The sequence below is a fragment of the Adiantum capillus-veneris genome, chromosome 22, assembly GCF_014529385.1.
Source record: "Adiantum capillus-veneris isolate H3 chromosome 22, ASM1452938v2, whole genome shotgun sequence".
Classification (NCBI taxonomy): Eukaryota; Viridiplantae; Streptophyta; class Polypodiopsida; order Polypodiales; family Pteridaceae; genus Adiantum; species Adiantum capillus-veneris.
Genome location: NC_140952.1, coordinates 74,055,215 through 74,076,620, shown reverse-complemented (window position 1 = coordinate 74,076,620; position 21,406 = coordinate 74,055,215). Strand labels below are relative to the sequence as shown.

At 45.5% G+C, this 21,406-nt stretch overlaps 1 protein-coding gene across 10 annotated transcripts in view; it reads left to right on the top strand.

Moving 5' to 3' along the window:
• Positions 1-21,406, top strand: part of LOC147429592 (aspartic proteinase 36-like) — a 136,060-nt gene that overhangs the window by 41,404 nt on the left and 73,250 nt on the right. For all 10 annotated transcript variants that reach the window (XR_015185889.1, XR_015185890.1, XM_086495845.1 and 7 more), the window contains 3 exons: positions 5,894-6,023; positions 6,124-6,371; positions 7,603-7,830. Coding sequence is in view for 8 of the 10 variants with exons in the window: in XM_086495845.1 (XP_086351971.1) it covers positions 5,894-6,023; positions 6,124-6,371; positions 7,603-7,830 (606 nt within the window). In the remaining 2 variants the exon portion in view is untranslated. The remainder of the gene's footprint in view (positions 1-5,893; positions 6,024-6,123; positions 6,372-7,602; positions 7,831-21,406) is intronic.

The following is a 21,406-nucleotide window of genomic DNA, read 5'->3' as shown; positions in this document are numbered from 1 at the left end:
AGACAGCCCACAGGACAGTCTCAAGACGTGAACACAGGAGTAGAGGTTTAGGAGGAGTAGCAGTGCTATTTAGGGAGGAGCTATAGCCACTACTACATATTGTACGAAGAGATGATCATGCTAGATACATGTGGGTGAGGCTGAGAGCTGACACAGGCCGATTTCTATACATTGCCATATGTTACTTCCGCCCCAGTACGTTAGTATATGCTGTATCCAGAGGACAGTCGCCTTTCTCTATTCTAGATGATGATATATGGGAGTTTTCTAGGGATGGTGATATCATCCTCCTAGGGGACTTCAATGCGCGAACGGGCAACTCAGTCTTCTACGACACTTCAGATGAGATGCTTAGAGAGCTGGTTGTGGGTGAGTTAGAGCTTCAGGGATGCTCACATGATAGAGAACAGACGGAGTATGGGAGATGCCTCACGGAGATGACGACTACACATGGGTTAGCCATACTTAATGGCTTACAACGATTTCCTGGAACAGCCGGTTTCACATGCTTTCCACACAGACACGGGGCCAGTACAATGGACTATATTATGGCACAGCCGAGCTTTATTCCTTGTACTCGGGAATTCATAGTGGGAGCCAGACCAATGGGCGTAGCAGTAGATTCTGCACTTTTGACATTATCAGTTTCATTTCAGTATAGTACATCCCAGACATTAGGAGGCAGGTCACACACGCGTTATACATTTACACCAGAGATTGACTCAGTTTATACAGAGGAGATCTATAGCCGTCTATGCACAACTGGTCTTGGCCTCTTAGTGGAGGAGTGCACCATTTTACTGAAGGAGACACTGCATGGTGCAACATCAAAGGCCCACACGCTCAGCCGAGCCAAAGGCGATATTCTAGGAGCATGCCCCATAATAGTTGGTATGATGAGGAGTGCAGAGAGATGAGAGCCCAGCTTCAGAGGGATCTTCTTTTAGGAGTCATCACTTATAGACAATCTCGGATTGCTTCCCGGCGCCTTGTGCTTGTGCGACGGAAGAAACGATCTTACTTGACCCAGATGGAGCGAGACTTGTATCAATTGTTCTTGAGTAGAGACTCAGGAGAGGCATGGCGATTCTTTCATGAGCACTTCCCTCCCCCAGTGATTACTTCTCCTGATGTGTGGGGCCAGTATGCCTCATCGTTATATACGGTTCCTGGACATTACCCCCTTCGAGATCCTATAGAGCCATGCCCACCTACCAGCACCTTCTTTACCACTGAGATGGTAAAGAGAGCCATTGACAGGATGAGGACCAGAAGGGCATATGATCATGATGGTCTAGTAGCAGAGCACTTTACACATGTTGGTAGAGGTTCTTGCAATGTTGTTCAATCGTGCTATGTGTGAGGGGTTACCTGGGACTTGGAGGTTGTCTACTATTGTGCCTATCTTCAAAGCAGGTGATCCTACAGAGCCTGAGAATTACCGCACTATTATGGTTGGGCACACATTGGCATGGTTGTATGCATCCATTCTTGAACAACAGTTGAGTAATTGGGCAGAGGGTGAGGGTGTACGAGCAAAGGGCTAGGCCGGTTTTAGGAGGGGTTTCTCCACTCTTGATCATATTCTGACACTTAAGAGCCATCATTGAGGAGGGTAGGTCATATGGGAGACGGATTTATTGTAGCTTTGTGGATTTCCATAAAGCATTTGACATGGTACTGAGAGCTCGATTGATGCGCAGACTGCAGGAGATGGGGGTGCCCATAGTGTTGATTTGGGGGATTATGGCTCTATACAGATCAGTGATACAGATCATATTCTGACACTTAAGAGCCATCATTGAGGAGGGTAGGTCATATGGGAGACGGATTTATTGTAGCTTTGTGGATTTCCATAAAGCATTTGACATGGTACCGAGAGCTCGATTGATGCGCAGACTGCAGGAGATGGGGGTGCCCATAGTGTTGATTTGGGGGATTATGGCTCTATACAGATCAGTGATGGGACATGTACGCACTCCGGAGGGGATATCTGATTTAGTTCACTCCACCATTGGGGTGAAACAGGTATGCCCATTGTCTCCTACTCTATTTGGTATGTATGTTAATGAGGTGTATGATTACATTGACAGAGAGGGTGATAGAGGTGCCCAACTGGCAGGGACGTGGATCCCATTGTTTTTATATGCTGATGATATTATGTCGATCTCTGACTCACCAGAGGGTATGCAACGACAGTTGGATGAATTACACAGTTTTACAGAGGATAGTGGATTGTTTGTAAACCTTGGTAAAACCAAGGTTATGGTGTTTAACACCACACCACAGTGGATCAGGAGATCAGCACCGACTTTCACATATGGTCAGGAGATTGTAGAGTATACAGATGCATGCACTTACCTTGGGGTTGTCTTCACTGGGAAGAGGTTTTCTATGGGGAGAGCAGCAGAGACTAGAATGACTAGAGCTTTTGCGGCCTTGGGAGGCTTGGAGAGGATGTGATCGCAGGTTCAGTTCCAGGAAGCTCGGACAAAGTTATGGCTCTTTGATACTTTAGTAGGCTCAGCTATGTTGTATGGGGTGCATATATGGGGACCTTCTGTAGGCCAGGATGGTTGGAGACGTATGGAGAGGCCCTTGGTATCTATGATCTCTCGACTGGTCAGAGCCAAGGCCTCCATACCCCACGCTATCATTCGAGCAGAGCTAGCTGCCCCTCCTATGGAGATTGAGGTGCTTACCAGATTAGTCTCCTTTGTGCACAACTTGTGGGATACTACTAGAGACAGATATGCTAGATTGGCCCTCGAGTCTTCTAGACACTTAGCTCTTCAGGGGGACACTTCATGCTGGTATGCACAGATGACATCATGGTTTCAGATGCATGGCTTCACCATGGATCGGCTGCCTTCTTTCTAGTACTCTCTTCAGGCACCCTCGATGTCTCTTACACGGGTGGAGATTACTAGACTCATTCGTTAGGACCTGATCCAGCTGGATACGAGGAGGACATGGATAGAGCCGCCATAGGAGTTGGGCACGAAGATGGCTTTCTATAGAGAGCATCTTCTCCACCTCATAGGAGATGGGTTTGTGATTCGATGCAGCTATATGGACACATGTCTCATGGTTTGCGGTGTGCCATTGGTCAGATACGCACATCCTCACATCAACTGGAGATTGGGACTAGAATATTTAGAGCGATACCAGCAGACAACAAGACATGCTGCTCATGCCAGCTAGACCCAGAGGCAGAGCTACATTACATATGTCATTGCACAGTGTACTATGAAATACGAGGCTGTTTCCATTGCTTATTCAGAGAGGGTTTCGGTCCTTTCTCTAGGGTCATGAGTTATGAGGATCAGAGATGTCTTGGGCTATATCTACTTGAGTTACACAGATATAGAGACACTTTACTAGGGAGAGATAAAGAGAGACAGTCACAGAGACAGATTACAGATTTCTTTCACTAGATATGGGGCAGCCAGAGGAGCAGCCATCACTGCAGAGCTCGGCCCACACTCATTCGACCACTACCAACACTCTCATCGACCGAGCACTAGAGCTACGGAGATCGAGATGATTGAGGAGAGGGTCTACACAGAATCGACGGAGACTACAATAGAGGATTTGAGCCATACTCTCTCGACATCGAGAGTGCAGATGAGGATGGATTCTAGTAGTAGTATCTTTGTTCTAGTTCTTTTGTACCCAGACGTGGTATTAGGTTCACCATTTTGTAACAGATTGGTCTCATAGGTCATTTTGGCCTTTTGAAGACGTTAATATAACATTTCATTTCATTTCATTGGACAGATTCGTACCTCCTCCCATGAACTACGCATCGAGAAAGGCAGATACATGCAGATGGCCCAGACAGATAGGACATGTCAGCTATGCCACCAAGAGGTGGAATCTGAGGAGCATTACATTTGCCGCTGCACAGTCTATTACGAGATCAGGGGGAGATACCATTGCCTTTTCAGAGAGGGCTTTGGACCATTACGTCGGGTGATGGATTATGAGGACCAGAGATGCCTCGGACTCTTTTTACTAGAGCTGAGGAGGCACAGGGACAAACTATTACAAGACAGTTCTCCACCAACAGATCGACAGCGCACTATGCGTGACTTCTTCAGTAGAGAGGGAGAGGACCTTGGGACGCAGACTCCGTCTATGGATACAACCACACCCCCAGGACCACGTCCATCGAGGCCTAGAGGAGTCCGTCTTGATCAGGCCACTGCACAGGGTCGTACTTGCCGTCCTCGACCACCCGGGCCTCAACCCAGACCCCGCCATTTGCACCAAATCAGAGGCATCATCGCTCGACATCGGAGACGAGTGCCACCTTTCAGCGGCCTCTATACTGGATCTACCCATCTGGGATATCCTTGGATAGAGGACAGGGAGATAGAAGTTGATGGTCAGATTTGGATGGGATCAGTCATGTATTTGTACATATTCTCAGTTTTAGCTTAGTTTTAGCTTTGTAGACTCAAACATCACTATGATGTTGAGTAGATCTTTTTTCTGTTTCAGTAGACGAGAGATGTATTACCAGATGTATAGTTTCTTGTCTCATGGGCCATTTTGGCTCTTTCGAGACGTTAATATATCTTTCTTTCTTTCTTTCTCTCTCTCTCTCTCTCTCTCTCTCTCTAATGTCCTATCCCTTTCTACCTTTATGATCTCTCTTCTCCAATATTGCCTTGTAGATGTATATGGCATTGCAGGTGGCAGAGGTGAGTAGAGGTGTCCATTGGATTAGAGGACTGTCATCATTGCATGTCGTGTCATGACTACATCCTCTGTTGTCTATTTTGACATCATTGTCCTCAATAGAAAACATCTTTTATATCACAGCCTTACGCAAATGAGAGTGAGACATACTCTGAAGCGTAATTCAGTTGCTGTGAACTAAGAGCCACCACATCTTTTGCTGCCTATTTTGATGCCAGTGTCCTCAATAGAAGACGATTTTTTATTATTATTGCCTCACGTCAATGAGAGTGAGAATAGCCTCCTTGACAGAATGAGGCGTAATGACTCGTGACATCAAATCATAATTTTCTGTGAACTAAGAGTCATTTGACGACTAGAAACATGCGCATGAATGGTAGAATCCACAAGACTAGGAGGACCCTTGGGCTTCTTATGTGTGGTCGAGGATACTGGAATCAAAGGAATAGCTGATGTAGGGGGTAGTTATAGGGACATGACCAGAGTGAGAGTGCCAAAGAAGTGCTTTCGCTAAAGAGAATAGCTGATGAAAATTTGACTCCTGTGGTTGCAAACGTAAAGTGAAAGTCTGTATATGGTACAAGCCGCTTCTTGATAACCATGGGCCACAATAGAGGCTCCTTCTATCAACGACTTCAATGAATTCTTGATCAAAATAGACTTCAAGACCTTTAGAAGTTGCTTTAGAGATGGAGAAGAGGTTGGTTAAGAGCTTAAGCACATGAAGAGATTTCATTACCAAGATAGATATTTACAACATTAACCACAGGCAAAGTAGAATCACTCACCACTATGAACTAATAAAGACATAGTTTGATAACTCTTCTTGGTGTAAGAGAATTGAGACATGTGAGAGGATTTTCCACTATCACCTATCCACTTACCCTTGGCGACAGCCTCAAGCTCTTGTGGAGTAGGAGGTGCAATCACGAGAGAAGTCGCATTAGGAGAGAGAGAGGGAGAGGCACAAGCAAGATATGCAACCTTTGCAGTTTCTTCTTCTTTCAACTTTTATTTGCTTTTGTCATTGTTGGATCCCTTGGATTTGACTTTATCATAGAAATAGTGGCCTTTATGTGGCGTTTTCATCATATTTTCTGTGGGGAGCTAGTTAGTGAATGCATGTTGGACAGTTTATCAGAAATTGCTGTTTTGATTGTCAATATTATTTCTTCTGATGCTGCAGGATTTACTTTACAAAAATAAGTTTAGGAACTCCATCTAAGGAGTACTATGTGCAAGTAGATACAGGGAGCGATCTTTTGTGGCTGAATTGCAGTCCATGCACTGCTTGTCCAAGGTCCAATGACCTTGGGGTAAGCTTGAAACCCTTCAGTGTTTGAAGTATGTTGTTCAATAATGTACTCAAATGCATTCTAGCTAATCTGCCTCCGTTGTATGCATTGATCGTTGCAGATGATATTGGTGCCTTATGATCCTCACACATCATCAACTAGCTTTACAATAGCATGCAGCGATCTGATTTGTGACCATGCATTGAAGGTCAGCAATAGTGGCTGTGATAGTACACAAGTATGTAGCTACAGCTTTCAGTATGGGGATGGAAGCAGCACAACAGGTTACTTAGTTGCGGACAATTTGATTTACAGCACAGTCCAGCCAAATAATAGTCTGGCCAACAGTGAAGCAAAAATTGTGTTCGGGTCAGTTTCAGCTTTTACTACACTTGAAAATGAGTGCATCTTTGCTCTTTACAGGTCTCGTGTCTCCTCCCAAAACTCCCCTCTTATTTCTTTTGCAACTTAATAATGCCAAAACTTGTAGGTATTGGCAATACGTCCTGAGATCTCGGTGATCTGCTGGCCTGTGCTGGCAGTAACTGGGCTTTCTTTTTAATATATGAGTTATGTTTTGCTAATACTGCTTCATCTGTGGAAGGGACCTGCTAATATTAGTGACCATCTTCCATATGGCAAAAACAGTCAGGTATGGAAGGGTGGAAAGTACTGTTCATACCCTTATGAGATTCCATACATGGCATATCATACACAACCCTAAATTGAACAAAAGACATGCTACATATGACACAAAAGCCATAAATGATCAGAAGTTTCTAATGATTAACCACTAAACATGCTACTAAAATAGAAACTCCTAAGCAATAACCTATAAGCGCCGTATGAATCCAACATATGAATCCTCGGGGGTCTGAACTGTACTTATTCTGTACTTGGTTGATGTATGGAAACACCATGGTCAAAACTTGAGTCAAATATTAAATACTTGAAAACATCTGAAGAAGTAGAAATGACAAGAGAGTGAAGGGAGATGGAGAAGATGGTGAAGTGGAATGCTCTAACACGAGAGTCGGTGGGCCTGAACTGCCAGTATTAACGCCTGCGATCTTGTATATGTTTATTGATTGTGTTTGAGTACGACTAAATGGCAAGAATTGGCAAGTTTTTTTTCCTCAGGTGTCATCCACCAAGGTGAACTTTGTGTGTGTAAGTGCCTACACTAGGAACTCTTATATAGGCTGAAAGGCATGCATCCCAAAACCTAACACTAACATGCTCTAAAAGCAGAAATAACTTCTAAAAACAATAGCACAAAAGCATGTGTTTTTCATGAAAAGCAAGAAGAGGAGAGAAAAGAGCTCCAATTGTTAGAGAGAGGAAAGTCCACTTTTTTGGATGTGGTTAAATGCCTTGATGAAAAGGTTTCCTATCTTCGAATGTCTTGGTGAACAGTTTCCCTTTCTTCGAATGCTTAGCGTGTGTTTATAATGCATCAATGACTGCTCTAGTTAATCACATCAATGAAACATTGACTTTTCTATAGAGTCGCATCAAAGAAAAATGGTTCAGAAACACTAAAAGATCTTGTTTATGAAACCAGTGTATAGTCTAACTGTTGGTTAATTTATTTCTCCAGCTGTGGGTACAGTCAATCTGGTAACTTACTGACAGCACAAAATGTGGTGGATGGAATCATTGGCTTTGGTCAGAGTAAGCTATCTGTCATCTCTCAACTCTATTCCCAGGGATTGACGCCTGGAGTTTTTGCACATTGTTTACAAGGGTCTGAGAAAGGTGGAGGCATACTAGTTTTGGGGAATGTTGTGAATCTTGGAATGGTCTATACCCCCATAATAGCTTCACAGTAAGTACTGAAATTTGCCTGGAGTATGAACTTGCTAACTCTGTTTGAAAAGTTCAGAGTGAAATAAAATTTTCATGTAGGTTTGGTAAAATTATTTGATGTTATTAGATTCTTTGTGATGAAATTTTTTATGATCAAAAGCGCTGGAAATCCTGAACATGCACATTACAACATTAAAAGCTGTCCGCATTTATATGAGCAAGGTGTGAAGGAGAAAGAGTTTGTCTAATAAAGCCCCACCGGTCTAGAATTAGAGGTAATTGCGATAAAAAATGTGCTGCAAGTTATCATATTTCATCAGCCGTTAAACTGATGATTAAGTGCATCATGTAAAAATGAGGATTTTGTCCATGTGGACTGTAGGAAACATAATGCATAGATGTAGTCCCCTTAGTGTGCTTTACTTGTTCTTGGAGCTGCCGATGGTAAGTTATTGGACATGGGGAGCTTGTGCTGATGGAGATTGAGCCTACTTTCATTGTGACATATGCTTCGTTTCTACTTGATGGCAGATTGAATATAATTTAAAGCAAATGAAAAATTACTAATTGTAAATCTCTCATTGAGATAGAACATGCATGAGGATGGAGGAATTTTCCTGGACTTCCACAAAGCATTTGAAACTGAGACTAATTTTGCAACTGGCAACCCAAATAGCAAACCGTAGTTCCAGGTGGGGACCCAACAAAACTAATCTTAGAATGCCACTTAGTGGGAGGGGACCTGCTAGTCCAGAATGTGAAAGTCTTGCGCCAATGAATGAGTGACCCCAAAGTTAGAATAAATGTCTTGGAGCCTGCATAGGCTGGCCTCTTGCCCATTTGCAAAAACAAACCTGTGCCATTTGCAACTTGCATCTAGCAGTTCCCGTAGCTGCAGACCACAAATCCCTACCAGACGAGCAAGGTCGTTCTCATGGACAGAATATTGGATCTATTCTTTGATCTCCAGGCAAGGCATAGTAAATGCACATTCCTGTGGAACACATGGTGAAAGCATCAACTGCTATCCCCGTCCACCAGCGATCAACAACCGTGATGTGAGCCATCCTGGACTCCAGCAATATTTTCAACTGACTACTTTGAGAAGCACATACAAGTATAGTCCCTTCACGGAAGGTTTAATTCACATGGTCAAAGGTTTTCTCAAAGTCCAACAACAGATTCACCAAATCCTCCTCGTGCATTGTGCTCTGCCTCCTAGGAGGAGAAAATATTTCTGCAATTGAGCTCATACTTCACTCCTGGCATGCGTCTGAGGGAGAGGCATCTTACCTCTGCATTTTATCTCTACAACAGCTTCAAGAGCGCCACCCTGACAGCCCATGGCTAGAGTCCAAGCTCAGCCAAGCTAGGCAGAACTTAAGAGAGTTAGAGGAGCGAAGATGTGAGTTGTTGTCGAATGCTAATCTATTCAGTGGACCCAAATGAGTGACAAAGTAAAGGGGGATTTTGATACATCACTAGTTCCCACCACTCTCATGTGGCGCTTCAAAGACTTGCTGCCCAATGTCTCACTGGCTACAAAATGTGACTATATTCAACAAGTGGCTATGGAATTTTACATGGATCTTCTCTCTGTTAAGCCACCATTTGAGCGTACGATAAGGGCAAAGCCAAGGTAGGTGGTGGTGGTAAGGATCCGTAGAAGGATAAAGATAAAGCCAAAGTAGAAGAAGTGGATGCTATGCCTATTAAGTGGGCAAGGCAAGAGGAGACTGTAAACTATGAAGTTAATGACAAGAGGAAGCAAAATGAAGTTGGTGATAGTAGTAGCAAGAGGAAGGAGACGCCACATCGGAGGATCCAAATCGAAGATTTTGCTTTTGGTGAGTTCTCTCAACCTTATGATCTGATTGACGATGTGTGTCTGGTTGGCCCAAAGATTACTTGCCCCCAATTGCTTGATTTGGTGCCAAGGAGATGAAAGACAAAGGCTATGGGTCTTATCTTTGGGAGGAATCTAAATGATGTCGTCTGTGATCTAGCACCCAAATTGCTGGATTTGGCATCAGAAGTGCATAGACAGTGGTCTAAAGTGGTAAGCACAAGGCGAGTAAAGACAAAGGCTATGGATTGTATCGGTGGAAGGAATCTGAGGTCTCTTGGGATTGCTCCTATGACATTAACAATTCTCTTCTTCTTCTTCTTTTTCTTCTATGGTTGATGCGCATTTGAAGGGCCAACAAGTCTCGAAAGTTTACATTGCTGGTGGAGCAAAAATCTATGTGATGAGCGACCAAGGGATGCATCAGTTAGGCTTGAAGATCAATGGGCTGTCACCTACAAAGCCAAGATAGCTTGAAAATGTTAAGATGAAGTGTTTGGGAGCTACCAGTTTTGTGAAGGTTAAAGTGGGTGAAGTAAAGTTAAGGTAGATGTGTATGTGATGCCCGATAAGAGGAAGAGCTACTCTACAAGAGGGAGTGCTACCCTACCATTTTAGGCAAAGACAATCAGTAATGGCCATCAGGGCTTGGCAGGATTGGGGCCTTGAGATTCTAGAGTCGAAACCACACAAGGGGAGTGGCAAAAAGGGTAAGGAGATCTACTACGACATGAATAGCAGAAAAGCGCGAGAATTCAAAACATCTGTGGATGAGCTAAACCATACATGAAGACCCAATTGTGTCAAAGGAAAGTGATAGTTGCAATGTGGTGTTGGGGTTGATTTTTACTGAACCTAACAAGGTGGAGCCACGCAGGTGGAGAAAGGTAGTTGGTTAAGTTGTTAACCATTGACTTGGTAGAGAAGTGCCTATTTGACCATGTTAGGACACTATCCAAGGCGTTTCTTCGACATGTTTGACCACATCAATCTAAAGGAAGGAAGCAAGCAAGTGGTGCAATGAAGACAATGATTTTAAGTGGATTAGAAGGAGAGATAACAATCCACAAATCCACAGTTTGCAACACATCTACAATCTGCTGCCAGAACTCAGCTCTCGCCTAAGCCAAAGTGGGGGCATAGATACACATCACATCTACCAAGGAGTCATCAATCTCTAGAGTAATCCACATCACTCTACCATGTAATAATGTACCATGGTCACGTACACAATGTTGCTAACCGAGTCCCAGAGAAATGCATACACTACTGCTGGAATATTGCTAACCTATCGCAGTTTCCCAAAATGTATGAGAATCCCCAGGTATCAACTTACCACATCTACGGTAATTGTTCATACATTGCTTGTGCCCTTGCAACTACCCCCAATTTCCCCGCTCTTCCGATGTGTTGATGTATATGATAGTCTCTAGTTCTCATCTCCCCTAACGTGTTCACCATGTTTACTTTATTATGCCTCCTACCTATCCATCGACGTATGGCATACCTAGATTTTAGATTTTCAGTTCAATTTCTATTTTCATAGCTTTCGAGACAGAGTATCATATACTATCAGGATGTAACTTTTAGTATCATGGGTCGTTTTGGCCTTTTGAAGACGTTTAATTTAGCATTTCATTTCATCTCTCTCTCTCTCTCTCTCTCTCTCTCTCTCTCTCTCTCTCTCTCTCTCTCTCTCTCTCTCTCTCTCTCTCTCTCTCTCTAGTCTCTATGATCTCGCGGCTCATTAGAGCCAAGGCTTCAGTACCACGTGCTATTATACGAGCAGAGCTAGCTGCCCCCCCACTGGTGGTTGAGGCGCTCACCAGATCTGTCTCCTTCATACACCGCATGTGGGAACTTCCCAGAGACAGATATGCACGCCTTGCACTTCAGTCCTCTCGACAGCTAGCCATGCAGGGAGATACAACATGCTGGTATGGGGAGATGACATCATGGTTTCAGGCGCATGGATTCAGCATAGACAGATTGCCTCCCTTCCAGTACTCACTGGATGCGCCCTCTATGACTCTAACACAGTCCGAGATCACCAGGCTCATTCGCCAGGACTTGACTCAGCTAGACACCAAGAGGACATGGATACAGCCAGCACAGGAGCTGGGCACGAAGATGGCTTTCTACAGAGAGCATCTCCTCTAGCTTACGGAGGATGGTTTTGTGACGAGGCCCAGATACATGGACACCCACTTGTCTCATGGGATACGATGTGCTATTGGCCAGATAGGCACATCTTCACACCTGCTGCGGATCGATACTGGAAGATACAACGGAGTACCAGCAGAAGCCAGGACATGCCCCTTGTGTGACATCGAGCCTGAGACAGAGTTGCACTACACATGCCACTGCCCCGTCTACTACGAGATACGAGGCCGCTTCCATTGCTTGTTCAGAGAGGGCTTTGGACCATTCTCTAGAGTCATGCGGTATGAGGATCAGAGATGCCTGGGTTTGTTCTTGCTCGAGCTGCGCAGACAGAGAGAGAGCCTGTGGGAGGAGAGGCTAGCCAGTCTCAGAGACAGATCACAGACTTCTTTAGAGCTGCCACTGGACACCCGGAGGAGTTACTACCAAAGCAGAGCTAGTCGCTTTACACCAGAGGCATACTGATCGACCGAGCGACTGAGCTGGGAAGATCCAGACGCCCACGATTGCGGAGGACTACACAACATCGACGGAGGTTGCATCAGAGGATTCGGGTCACTTTGGTTCGGCAAGCACGACGCCCGGTCAGACTACTGACCATGGAGGAGATTGATGAGATCCGCCAGCGACCGATGCTAGATCTCATGTGATCTAGCTATCCCAGCTAGTTGTTTAGCTGCTTAGTCCACACCTAGCAGTTTAGGATTCCATAGTATTTTATTTTGTCATTCTGTCATTTTGTCATCTTGTTACTCTGACTTTGTATCAGATCCACCACATTGTAACTTTCTGGTCTCATAGGTCACTTTGGCCTTTTGAAGACGTTAATATAACATTTCATTTCATTTCTCTCTCTCTCTCTCTCTCTCTCTCTCTCTCTCTCTCTCTCTCTCTCTCTCTCTCTCTCTCTCTCTCTCTCTCTGGTCTCATAGGTCACTCTGGCCTTTTGAAGACGTTAATATAACATTTCATTTCATTTCATTTCTCTCTCTATAGCAAGAAAAATGTGTCGTGCTCTCTATAGTGGGTGGTCCTTAGTGCAATATGCGTGAAACCTCACTCCAACAGAAAGAAAACATAACACAACAATGGAACGAGCAACTCAAAGACACAACAATAGACTTAGAACACCATGGAACTCGACTAACTCATGGAACCAATATTGACTCTGGCTCGAAGCACAATTAGCTCCAAGCCCAAGACTCACAAATACAATGGGGGTGTCGAGGCTTCAATGTGTAGGGAGAGTGCAGGTGTGCGGTGCTGGACACAAGACCCAAGACTCAAGACACTAGACCACAAAAAGTAGATGATGTGTCAACGATTAGAACCAACTACAAATATATACAATCATAAAGAGCCATCAACGGCTAGCAAAATATCTCAGTCCAACGAAGTCTATCTTCAACTGTGGTGGTGGTGATCTGGCCACGACGTCTACTTGACCACCAACCGCATCACTACCACTCTTCATTGCTTAGGCGAGAGTTCGTCCAGTCTGAACTTCAGACCAACTGTAACTAACTAACTGCCTGTCCTGTGCCAGTGACATTGCAGCCATGCTAAAGGTTGCCCGCCACAAGACCACTCACCGTCTTGGTGGGAGAAGCACTGAAAAATGAGAAAGAAAACTGCATATACTAAGCAAGTAGAAAAAAGAACTGTTGATGGATGCTAAGCTACGCTCTCCCGATCATGTCAACCTAGAGAGAGTGTTGTCGCTACTGTCACCACTGCAGCGTCTGAAGAGTCTGTCTCCGGAGGTGGCGCCATAAGATCAATCGTAGGTGCTGCACCCTGCTCTAAACAAACTGGCCCTCTGTAAAAGTGGTGACCACCTGCTGAGCTGCAGAAGGAAGCACCTGTCCTGGATGGTACTCAGGCGGGCGACTGACGTAGCCATGGCGATGCACACCAGCAAATCCCTCGCAAGAAACACTCTGTGTAGGTTGCATCTGTGTCGTATAAGCAGCTGTTGAAACCCTTGGGGATAGCAGTTGAAATGTTGAGGCTGAGCACCTCCCATGAACTATGTAGAAGGACCTGGTTGTGCATAATCCATAGGACTCCATACCTGAGTCTGTACGTGTCTCACTGGACCAGTCCATCCATACCCCATAGCAATAGTAGGAGTCTGAGCGCCCATATCTCTGTGTGGTAGCATCTCTCGAAATCCTTGAACTTGAGCTTTGAGGTCGTCGATGATTTGGGAATTCACCCTCACGCTTGGCGCACCGCAAAAATGGTAGCATCTCTGTCTGCAATCGCGCTCTCTGCGACACGCAGATGGCCGCATATGTGGCTGAGTGGCATTGGTGAGTAGTAGCTAACCGCTCTGCTCCCCGAGCTCAATGGTAGCGATAACATTCTTTGACTCTTGCAGCATCTCCTCAGAGAGCCGGAATAGTGAAGTAGAGCTTGCCACAACTGAAGATCCAGTAGTAGTGTCCAGTGGTACAGGGCTTGCAAGTGGCACTGCAGATGAGCTAGTAGCAAGTATAGTGGGTGACCTTGAGATAGGTATAGGAGAAGAGGGTATAGGAGAAGAGGGTATAGGAGAAGAGGTAACTGCAGGTGGGGCGTGGGAAAGTCACTGTAGCAGGAGTGAAGAGGGGAGTAGGGAGAGGTGCATGTGAGGGAGAATCCCAGATGTAACATGAAGATTTGGATCGGAAATGGCAGATCTGATCATCGGCATAGCAGAACTAGGGTGGAAGTAGAAGGGGAGCGTCATGGAAGTTGCATCACCCTAGTCTGGCTCTCTGAGAATGGCAAGGGAAGTAGTGACTATGCTGTGTCTCTCACCACTTTGGCTGTGTTCTTTCTCTTCTTCTTTAGTGGTGTATCGACAACACTTCCAAGAGACTTTCTCTTCGTTTTTGAACTCACCCGTGCATATCCTCATCCACGTCTACAAGGCTGACATGGATGTTGATGACCTAGGCCAACATGAGGGGTGCAAAACATTGAAAGCTCGACTGCGTGGATTGCACATGGGTTCTAAATCTCACTCGATTGTAGTGATGTATAAACTATTTGATGAAACCCACAAGGTATAGTGTGTATCAGGCAGTAGAGGCCATCATAGTGTGGGGGCACATCACATCTTCCCTTTGACTCTTTGGCATCTCTGACCAGAAAGTAATACTGGAGGATTCCCAGAAGCGCTTTGTTCCTCACGTTGTCGGGATGATCAACGTGAAGCAATTCTTGGCATGCCTGGATGGTAGCATCTTTAGAAAGCTGAGAGTATGTGTGTGTAGCCGGCTTCACAGATAAGAAACTGGTCATCCCCATTGCATGACCAATCCGTGTTGCAAAAAGTGTGACCCTGTACCTTTGGAAAGAGGTCATGAGCCATAGCCGGTAAATCAGCCGATAAATCAGCCGATAAATCAGCCGATAAATCAGCCGATAAATCTACACCAGCCAATGCCGTTAGACCTAGTTTCTCCAGCTGATCTTGGGAGAGTACTTTGCGAATAGATGGATTGGGTGGCTACTCGTGAAAATTCAAAGAGAATTTTGCGTGACTGTTGGATTTTGCAGGCTGTCTCATCTCTTGGCTTAACAATTGATTATCGGTCTTCTTTTTTCCGGTGGGATCTTCTTCTTGGGTGTTGGAAGGGAGTGATTCTGAGCTTGAATTCAAACTGGAATTGTGTGCAGATGCCTTGTAACTTTCGTCACTAGCACATATCGGTAATGCCATGGCTATTGTGGTCGGATTCTTCTTCATCTACAAAACTATGTCTTTCAAAAGGGGTAGGCCTTTTCCTCAAGGATTCCCTGTGGCATTGCCTCCTACTACCTCCCATAGTGACAGGAACCCAATGCAAACTATGGTACCTCAATAAACCCCACAGTAGACCACAAAAGCTTACATACAACACGCACAAACTCTGTCAAAATCCCACAGTAGCATACATGGACGAGGGTAGGGGCGAGGGGGGTGTGGGTATGGACGAGGGGGTGTGGGTAGGGGCGAGGGATGAGTAGGTAGGGGCGAGAGTGAGAGAGGGTAGGGACGAGAAGGTGAGAATAAGGGCTATAGGCAGAGAAGGTAAGAAGAGGGGTATTTTGTGTAAGGCGCCAAGATGCACTTATTGGTAGTAAAGATAGGAGGTTCCATATTTCCTCTCCTATCTTGGGCCTCGCAAGTATAGATAGCATGAGGGTTTAGGGCAAAGGGAAGAGGGAGTTGGGAAAAGAGTGTTAATTTCTAGAGAGGAAAAATCTGCTCACACCTTTTGTCACGGGGACATGCATGATGCACCACATGCCAACGGAAAAGAACAGATTGAACAACTTAAAGCGCTTCAAATAATAACTAAATTGAAAGAGATAGACGACACACAAGACGGGGAGTGGCGGAGTTCCACCCCAAGAGAGCACTGGCCTCAAACCTTGGTGCCCCTTTCGGTATTTCTTTATATTGTTTCAACTCAGTACAAGCCGGTACTCCACGCTCTGCACCTTCACTCGGAAGTGTGCCTGAGAATGAGCCCTCTGCACATATTTAAAGGCCCTTGGCCTATGAAAATAGCTACATGAAAAGCTTCAAACACAAAAGCCTCTAGTCCAAAAAGTTGGCGCTGAAAATCAGCCAGCTTAAATTACGGAAATCAGTATAGCTGCCACGTCAGCATAGTCAACGCCAAACACGGAAATCCGTACTGCTTCCATGTCAGTTGTCAGTGTGAAATCCGGAAATCTGTACAGCTATTGCCACGTCATCATTCTCCATGCTTTGTGTGTATGCGTGTGTGGAGTTCCCGCTTTATTTAATCTCTTTTGGTCACTTGGGCCCCATTGAACGGGGTCCCGTAAGTTGGTGGGAACTCTTTAAAAATAGGCCTCTCGGCGAGACTTTGCAAGTTGATGTGAACTTCTTCCTCTTCTTCTTCTTCTTAGGGTTTAGGCCTCTCGGCCGGGATCTCTAGGTTGGCTCCGTTCTTAGTGGCTTGTTGACACGTCAGTAGTTTGTGACATCTTTTCACTGCGAGGTGCACTTGCATTGAATTCACAGAGATCATTTGGATGCCTAGATAGAAAGATTTTGCAAAATGATCACTCATTGGGTTACCCGATTTACTGATATCTCAGGGGAATGGAAATCTAGCAAGACGGTGATGGACCAATATTGGTGGATAGACGAAAACTAGGAAGAGTGAAAAGGAGACACATGAGATAGGAAGTTTGGGTAGTTTACCAAAATCGGAGATTGAATTCGGATGGTTAAGGAGGAGTGTACATGAAAAGAAAAAGGGAAATACAAAATCTCATAACTGAACTCACATGATGAACAATGGAATCACATGATGAACAATGGAAATCAGATGTGACAGAAATGAATTTGCTCTGATTCTGAACGAAAACAAGAACTCAGAAAGGAGAAGCGACATTGTGGTTATAGATGAGCTGAGATGAAAGTGAAGATAAGAAGTCTTGGTGACGAAAGGGGACACATGATTGGCTGGCAAAAAACAAACGGAGAGGATGGGGATGTGCACATTCTGGGGAGGGAATAACTCAAGAATTGACACATGCCTCAATTTGAGGGATAGTAGCACTTTACTCTAGAGCCATTTACAAGCGGCAAATGAACACCGTCTAGAGTGGCTAATTGTACCGCTCCTTATGAAAAGTGAGACCAATCTGGGGCAACTAAAATGGGTGCTTCAGTGAGGCGCCTTTTTAAGTATGCGAAAGCTTGAGCAACATCATTATACATACGAATGAACCTACGATGATAACCTATGTGGCCTACAAAGCTATGAACACCCGTGGGGTTGATAGGGGGCGGCAACCTCAGACCTTGATCTACTGCAAGTCAGCCACTGCTTCCAAGAAGGTCCCATCAATATCAGATAGCATGGAGGTAGGTCTGCCTTTGGCACTAGTGGATGGCTTGTCAATGCTATAGGTAGACTAAATTGTGAAACTAAGGAGGGACAAGTTGGACCTTTCGGAAGACTGAGACCAAGGGCTGCCCTTTGTGCCCGAGTGAGGACACCAACAGGATCCTCCACACCTGCTGTAGCTCGTCTTTTGGGGTTACCACATGAGTAGCACGCGACGACTTAGGGATGGTGCTCACAGCTATCAGGTTGATCTTTGGAAACGTGAATGCTGGTTGGTTTTGGCTCGGGCTCGAAGACATGGATGCCCGTTGCTTGGGACAATCCTTACTATAGTGATCCTTAGCCTCGGGGCGATGACGGCAAGGAGAAGACCCTTCGGGTAGAGCTTTGGTAATGCCCATATTCCCTGCATCTGTAGCACATAATGGGCCAATTGGATGGGCGAGTCAGGGGGTGAGGTGGTCTCTACTCCTGTTGCTATCAGGTTGATCTTTGGAAACGTGAACGCTGGTTGATTTTGGCTCCGGCTCGAAGACATGGATGCCCGTTGCTTGGGACAATCCTTACTATAGTGATCCTTAGCCTCGGGGCGATGACGGCAAGGAGAAGACCCTTCGGGCAGGGCTTTGGTAATGCCCATATTCCCCGCATCTGTAGCACATAATGGGCCAATTGGATGGGTGAGTCAGGGGGTGAGGTGGTCTCTACTCCTGCTGCATGGAGGTGGAGATTGAGGTGTAAAAGCTCTGAGGGGCTGAGGTAGCATTAGCATGATAAAAGCTCTGAGATGGAAAATTGCTTTGCATACCTTGCATAGGGGGTATATTCAGCAAGGTGGCATGTAGTTGGATGGCCATATGGGAAAACCATGTTAGATGCATGTGCGAACCCTTGTGGAAGAGTAGGAGCAAGGCTCTGCTGTAGTTGCCGCAATCCCTTTAGGTAGTAGCAATCCTTGTCTTCATGTCTAGATTTTTCACAGAGGTGGCAAGAAGCCCGAAGGGGGCATTCATGTGGAGGATGCCCTAGAGAGTGACATGAGCTACACCAAAGACCGCAGCCTTAGACTCGTGCTGATCCCCGAGCTCTGCTAGCTCTTGCTTGATCTAGTCCAAAGCCTCTTGATGTGGAGGCTTCTCCTGTCGAAGAGAGAAGGATCTCTCCTCTTGAAGAGCTTGTTGTAACTTCAGTGCTTCTAGTTTCTTACGTAAAGAAGTTAAGGGGTCAGATGGACTTTCCAAGAGTACTGAGGCAGTCTCTACCTGAGGAGAGTTGTTGAATAGCTTCCGTGCCCCTTCTATCCTAGTTGCAGCAGCGACGAACTCCTCCAGAGTGGCTTCAAATTGAGACTCTCTCGGTTTTTGCTAAGAAGTCTTGGGAAGAGCCTTTTCCACCCACTTCTTGACCATGAATTCTCCTGGTTGCTGGGGAAGCTTGGCAACGAGAGACTCTATTCTTGTCATGAGTTTTGCAAAAGTTTCATTTGGCTAGAGCACTGGGTTTGCCAACTCATCCAAAACCTTCTCTTGGAAGTCACTTGGTCTGAAAGCTTCACATAACTGTTTCCTTAGTGTTGCTCAAGTAGTAAAGCTAAGTCTATCTCCAAACTGTGGTGGTGGTGATCTGGCCACGGTGTCTACTAGACCACTACTCGTATCACTGCCACGTGTCATTGCCCAAGCGAGAGTCCGTCCAGTGTGAACTCCCGACCAATTGAAACTAATTGCATGTCCTGTGCCAGTGACTGTAGCCCTGCTACACTCTCTTTGTCTCTCTTTCTCTTGCTATAAATGGGGCTGTATTCTGTGTACATAAGAGACCTCTGAAGATGCTCAAAGGCCTATCACCGAGAGGAAGTACAAAAGTGGGATAACAATGTGAAGGCTATGTAAACCATCAAGGTGGTTTGTACGATGAGTGGGAACCAGTGTGGGGTGCATAATTCCACATGATGTGGGCATGAGAAAGAACCACGATCTCGCCCATGTGTGAAGAAAGACACATCGATGCTGTTCTGCTGTCCTACTGGATCCCACGAACTATGAAGAGTATGCAGCAGCTCAGTCCAAATGGCTGTCAAAATGGTGGACGTAGGGGAGGATTGTGAGCTTAGAATGTGGGCACATCAAGCCTTCCACATGGTCCAAACTGTGATGCTACATATCGCGGTGAGGACTGTGTCTTGCTAGTAGAAATTCAATTGGTGGCCTGCATCTGAGATAGAGTGCTTGGTCTATATCCTCAGGTAGTAAGCATGAAGACTGGAGCTGTCAGCAAGCATTGAAAAAAGGTGTGTGACCTCGGAATCTCCAAAGCCATTCATTATGGATGCCTGCCCTAATCAATAAACAATAGATTGCCATCCACACTGGCTGCACATAGGGACAAAACCCAGAAACAGTGCCTCAAAGACTCAGGCTTTGAAGTACATCTTTGACAAGTCAGGCCCACGTCACAAATCCATCATGGATGCCCACTCTAATCAACAAACAACAAATTGCCGTCCACACTGGCTACACATAGGGACAAACTCAGAAATAGTGCCTCAAAGACTCACACTTTGGAGTACATCTTCGACAAATCGGATCATGATCAGTGTCTGCCGACCAAGTGCCAATAGGCAATCTTGCACGTGCTATGATCTATGATCCACACAAAAAAACATATCCTGTAGTTGATCGCGAAGGTCAAGATGCATGACCAAAATTGTCACTAAAAAGCTGGGAGGATGCGCTAATTTTGCCATACCTTTGATTGGCGTGGGCGGTGAGGTGGGTGCCTAGTCCGCAAAAGAAGCCTCCCAAGGGAGATAGCATACTCAAAAAAGGATAGAGGGGCTCCATTATCTCTCAGTGAAGGCCACTCACGAGGATCCCAATCCAGCTGAACAATGGGCTTTTCTTGCCAAATCCACAATCTCCAAAGTGGTACCTTTGCAGTAGGGAAAACTGGGTCAACACATGATCCCCTCTGGAAAAGCCTACACTCGAACATGCTGCCAATGGGTAGTCAACTGCTGATTAGGTGGAACCTCACCCTAAAACTCCAGTTTGATGTGACATCCATGATGGCTAGTCTCAGCAATGCTATAGACTAGAGTCCCCTGCTAAGCAACAATCGGGTCTCCTGAGTGGGGATCTAAGTACACCCACCATCCTTGCTGAGAAGGTAAAAGAGTCTGGCCCCCAAGGAAGGTATGCCAGTTAGGTGGAAGAGCCTCATCAGTCCCTCTCATACGGGAAACAACCCCTTAAAGCGGATCTTGTAGGTAGCTCCAATAACTTGTGCCCTAGCCAAGGAAGCATCTGACCAACTGTGAAAAGAGCTTTGTGGCACGTCATCCCATCTAGCTCAGTCAATGTGAATCCTCTCGCCTACGCGACGGCCTTCCTAATCTGTCACGTATGCGTTCCATACAAATGGTTGCCTCACTACCTCCTCAACATAAGAAGGCGGGTGTCAGAATCAAAGCAAGACGTAATTCCTTCCAAATCTTCAGCAACAAGCTCATGAATGGTGACAAATGGGACATATCAAAAGGTGCATCTGGGAAGATGAATCTGATGGTCAAGCGCCAAATACCAACAATATTTAGAGATCCAAACGAGGAGAGGTATTTGTTAAAGCTTGGTGCAGAAACTGTTTCCAAGGCTCTACCCTTGGAAACAATCCGCATACTATGAGCTTGGCAAGCAATGCCTTAATCTGCATCTCTCAATCAT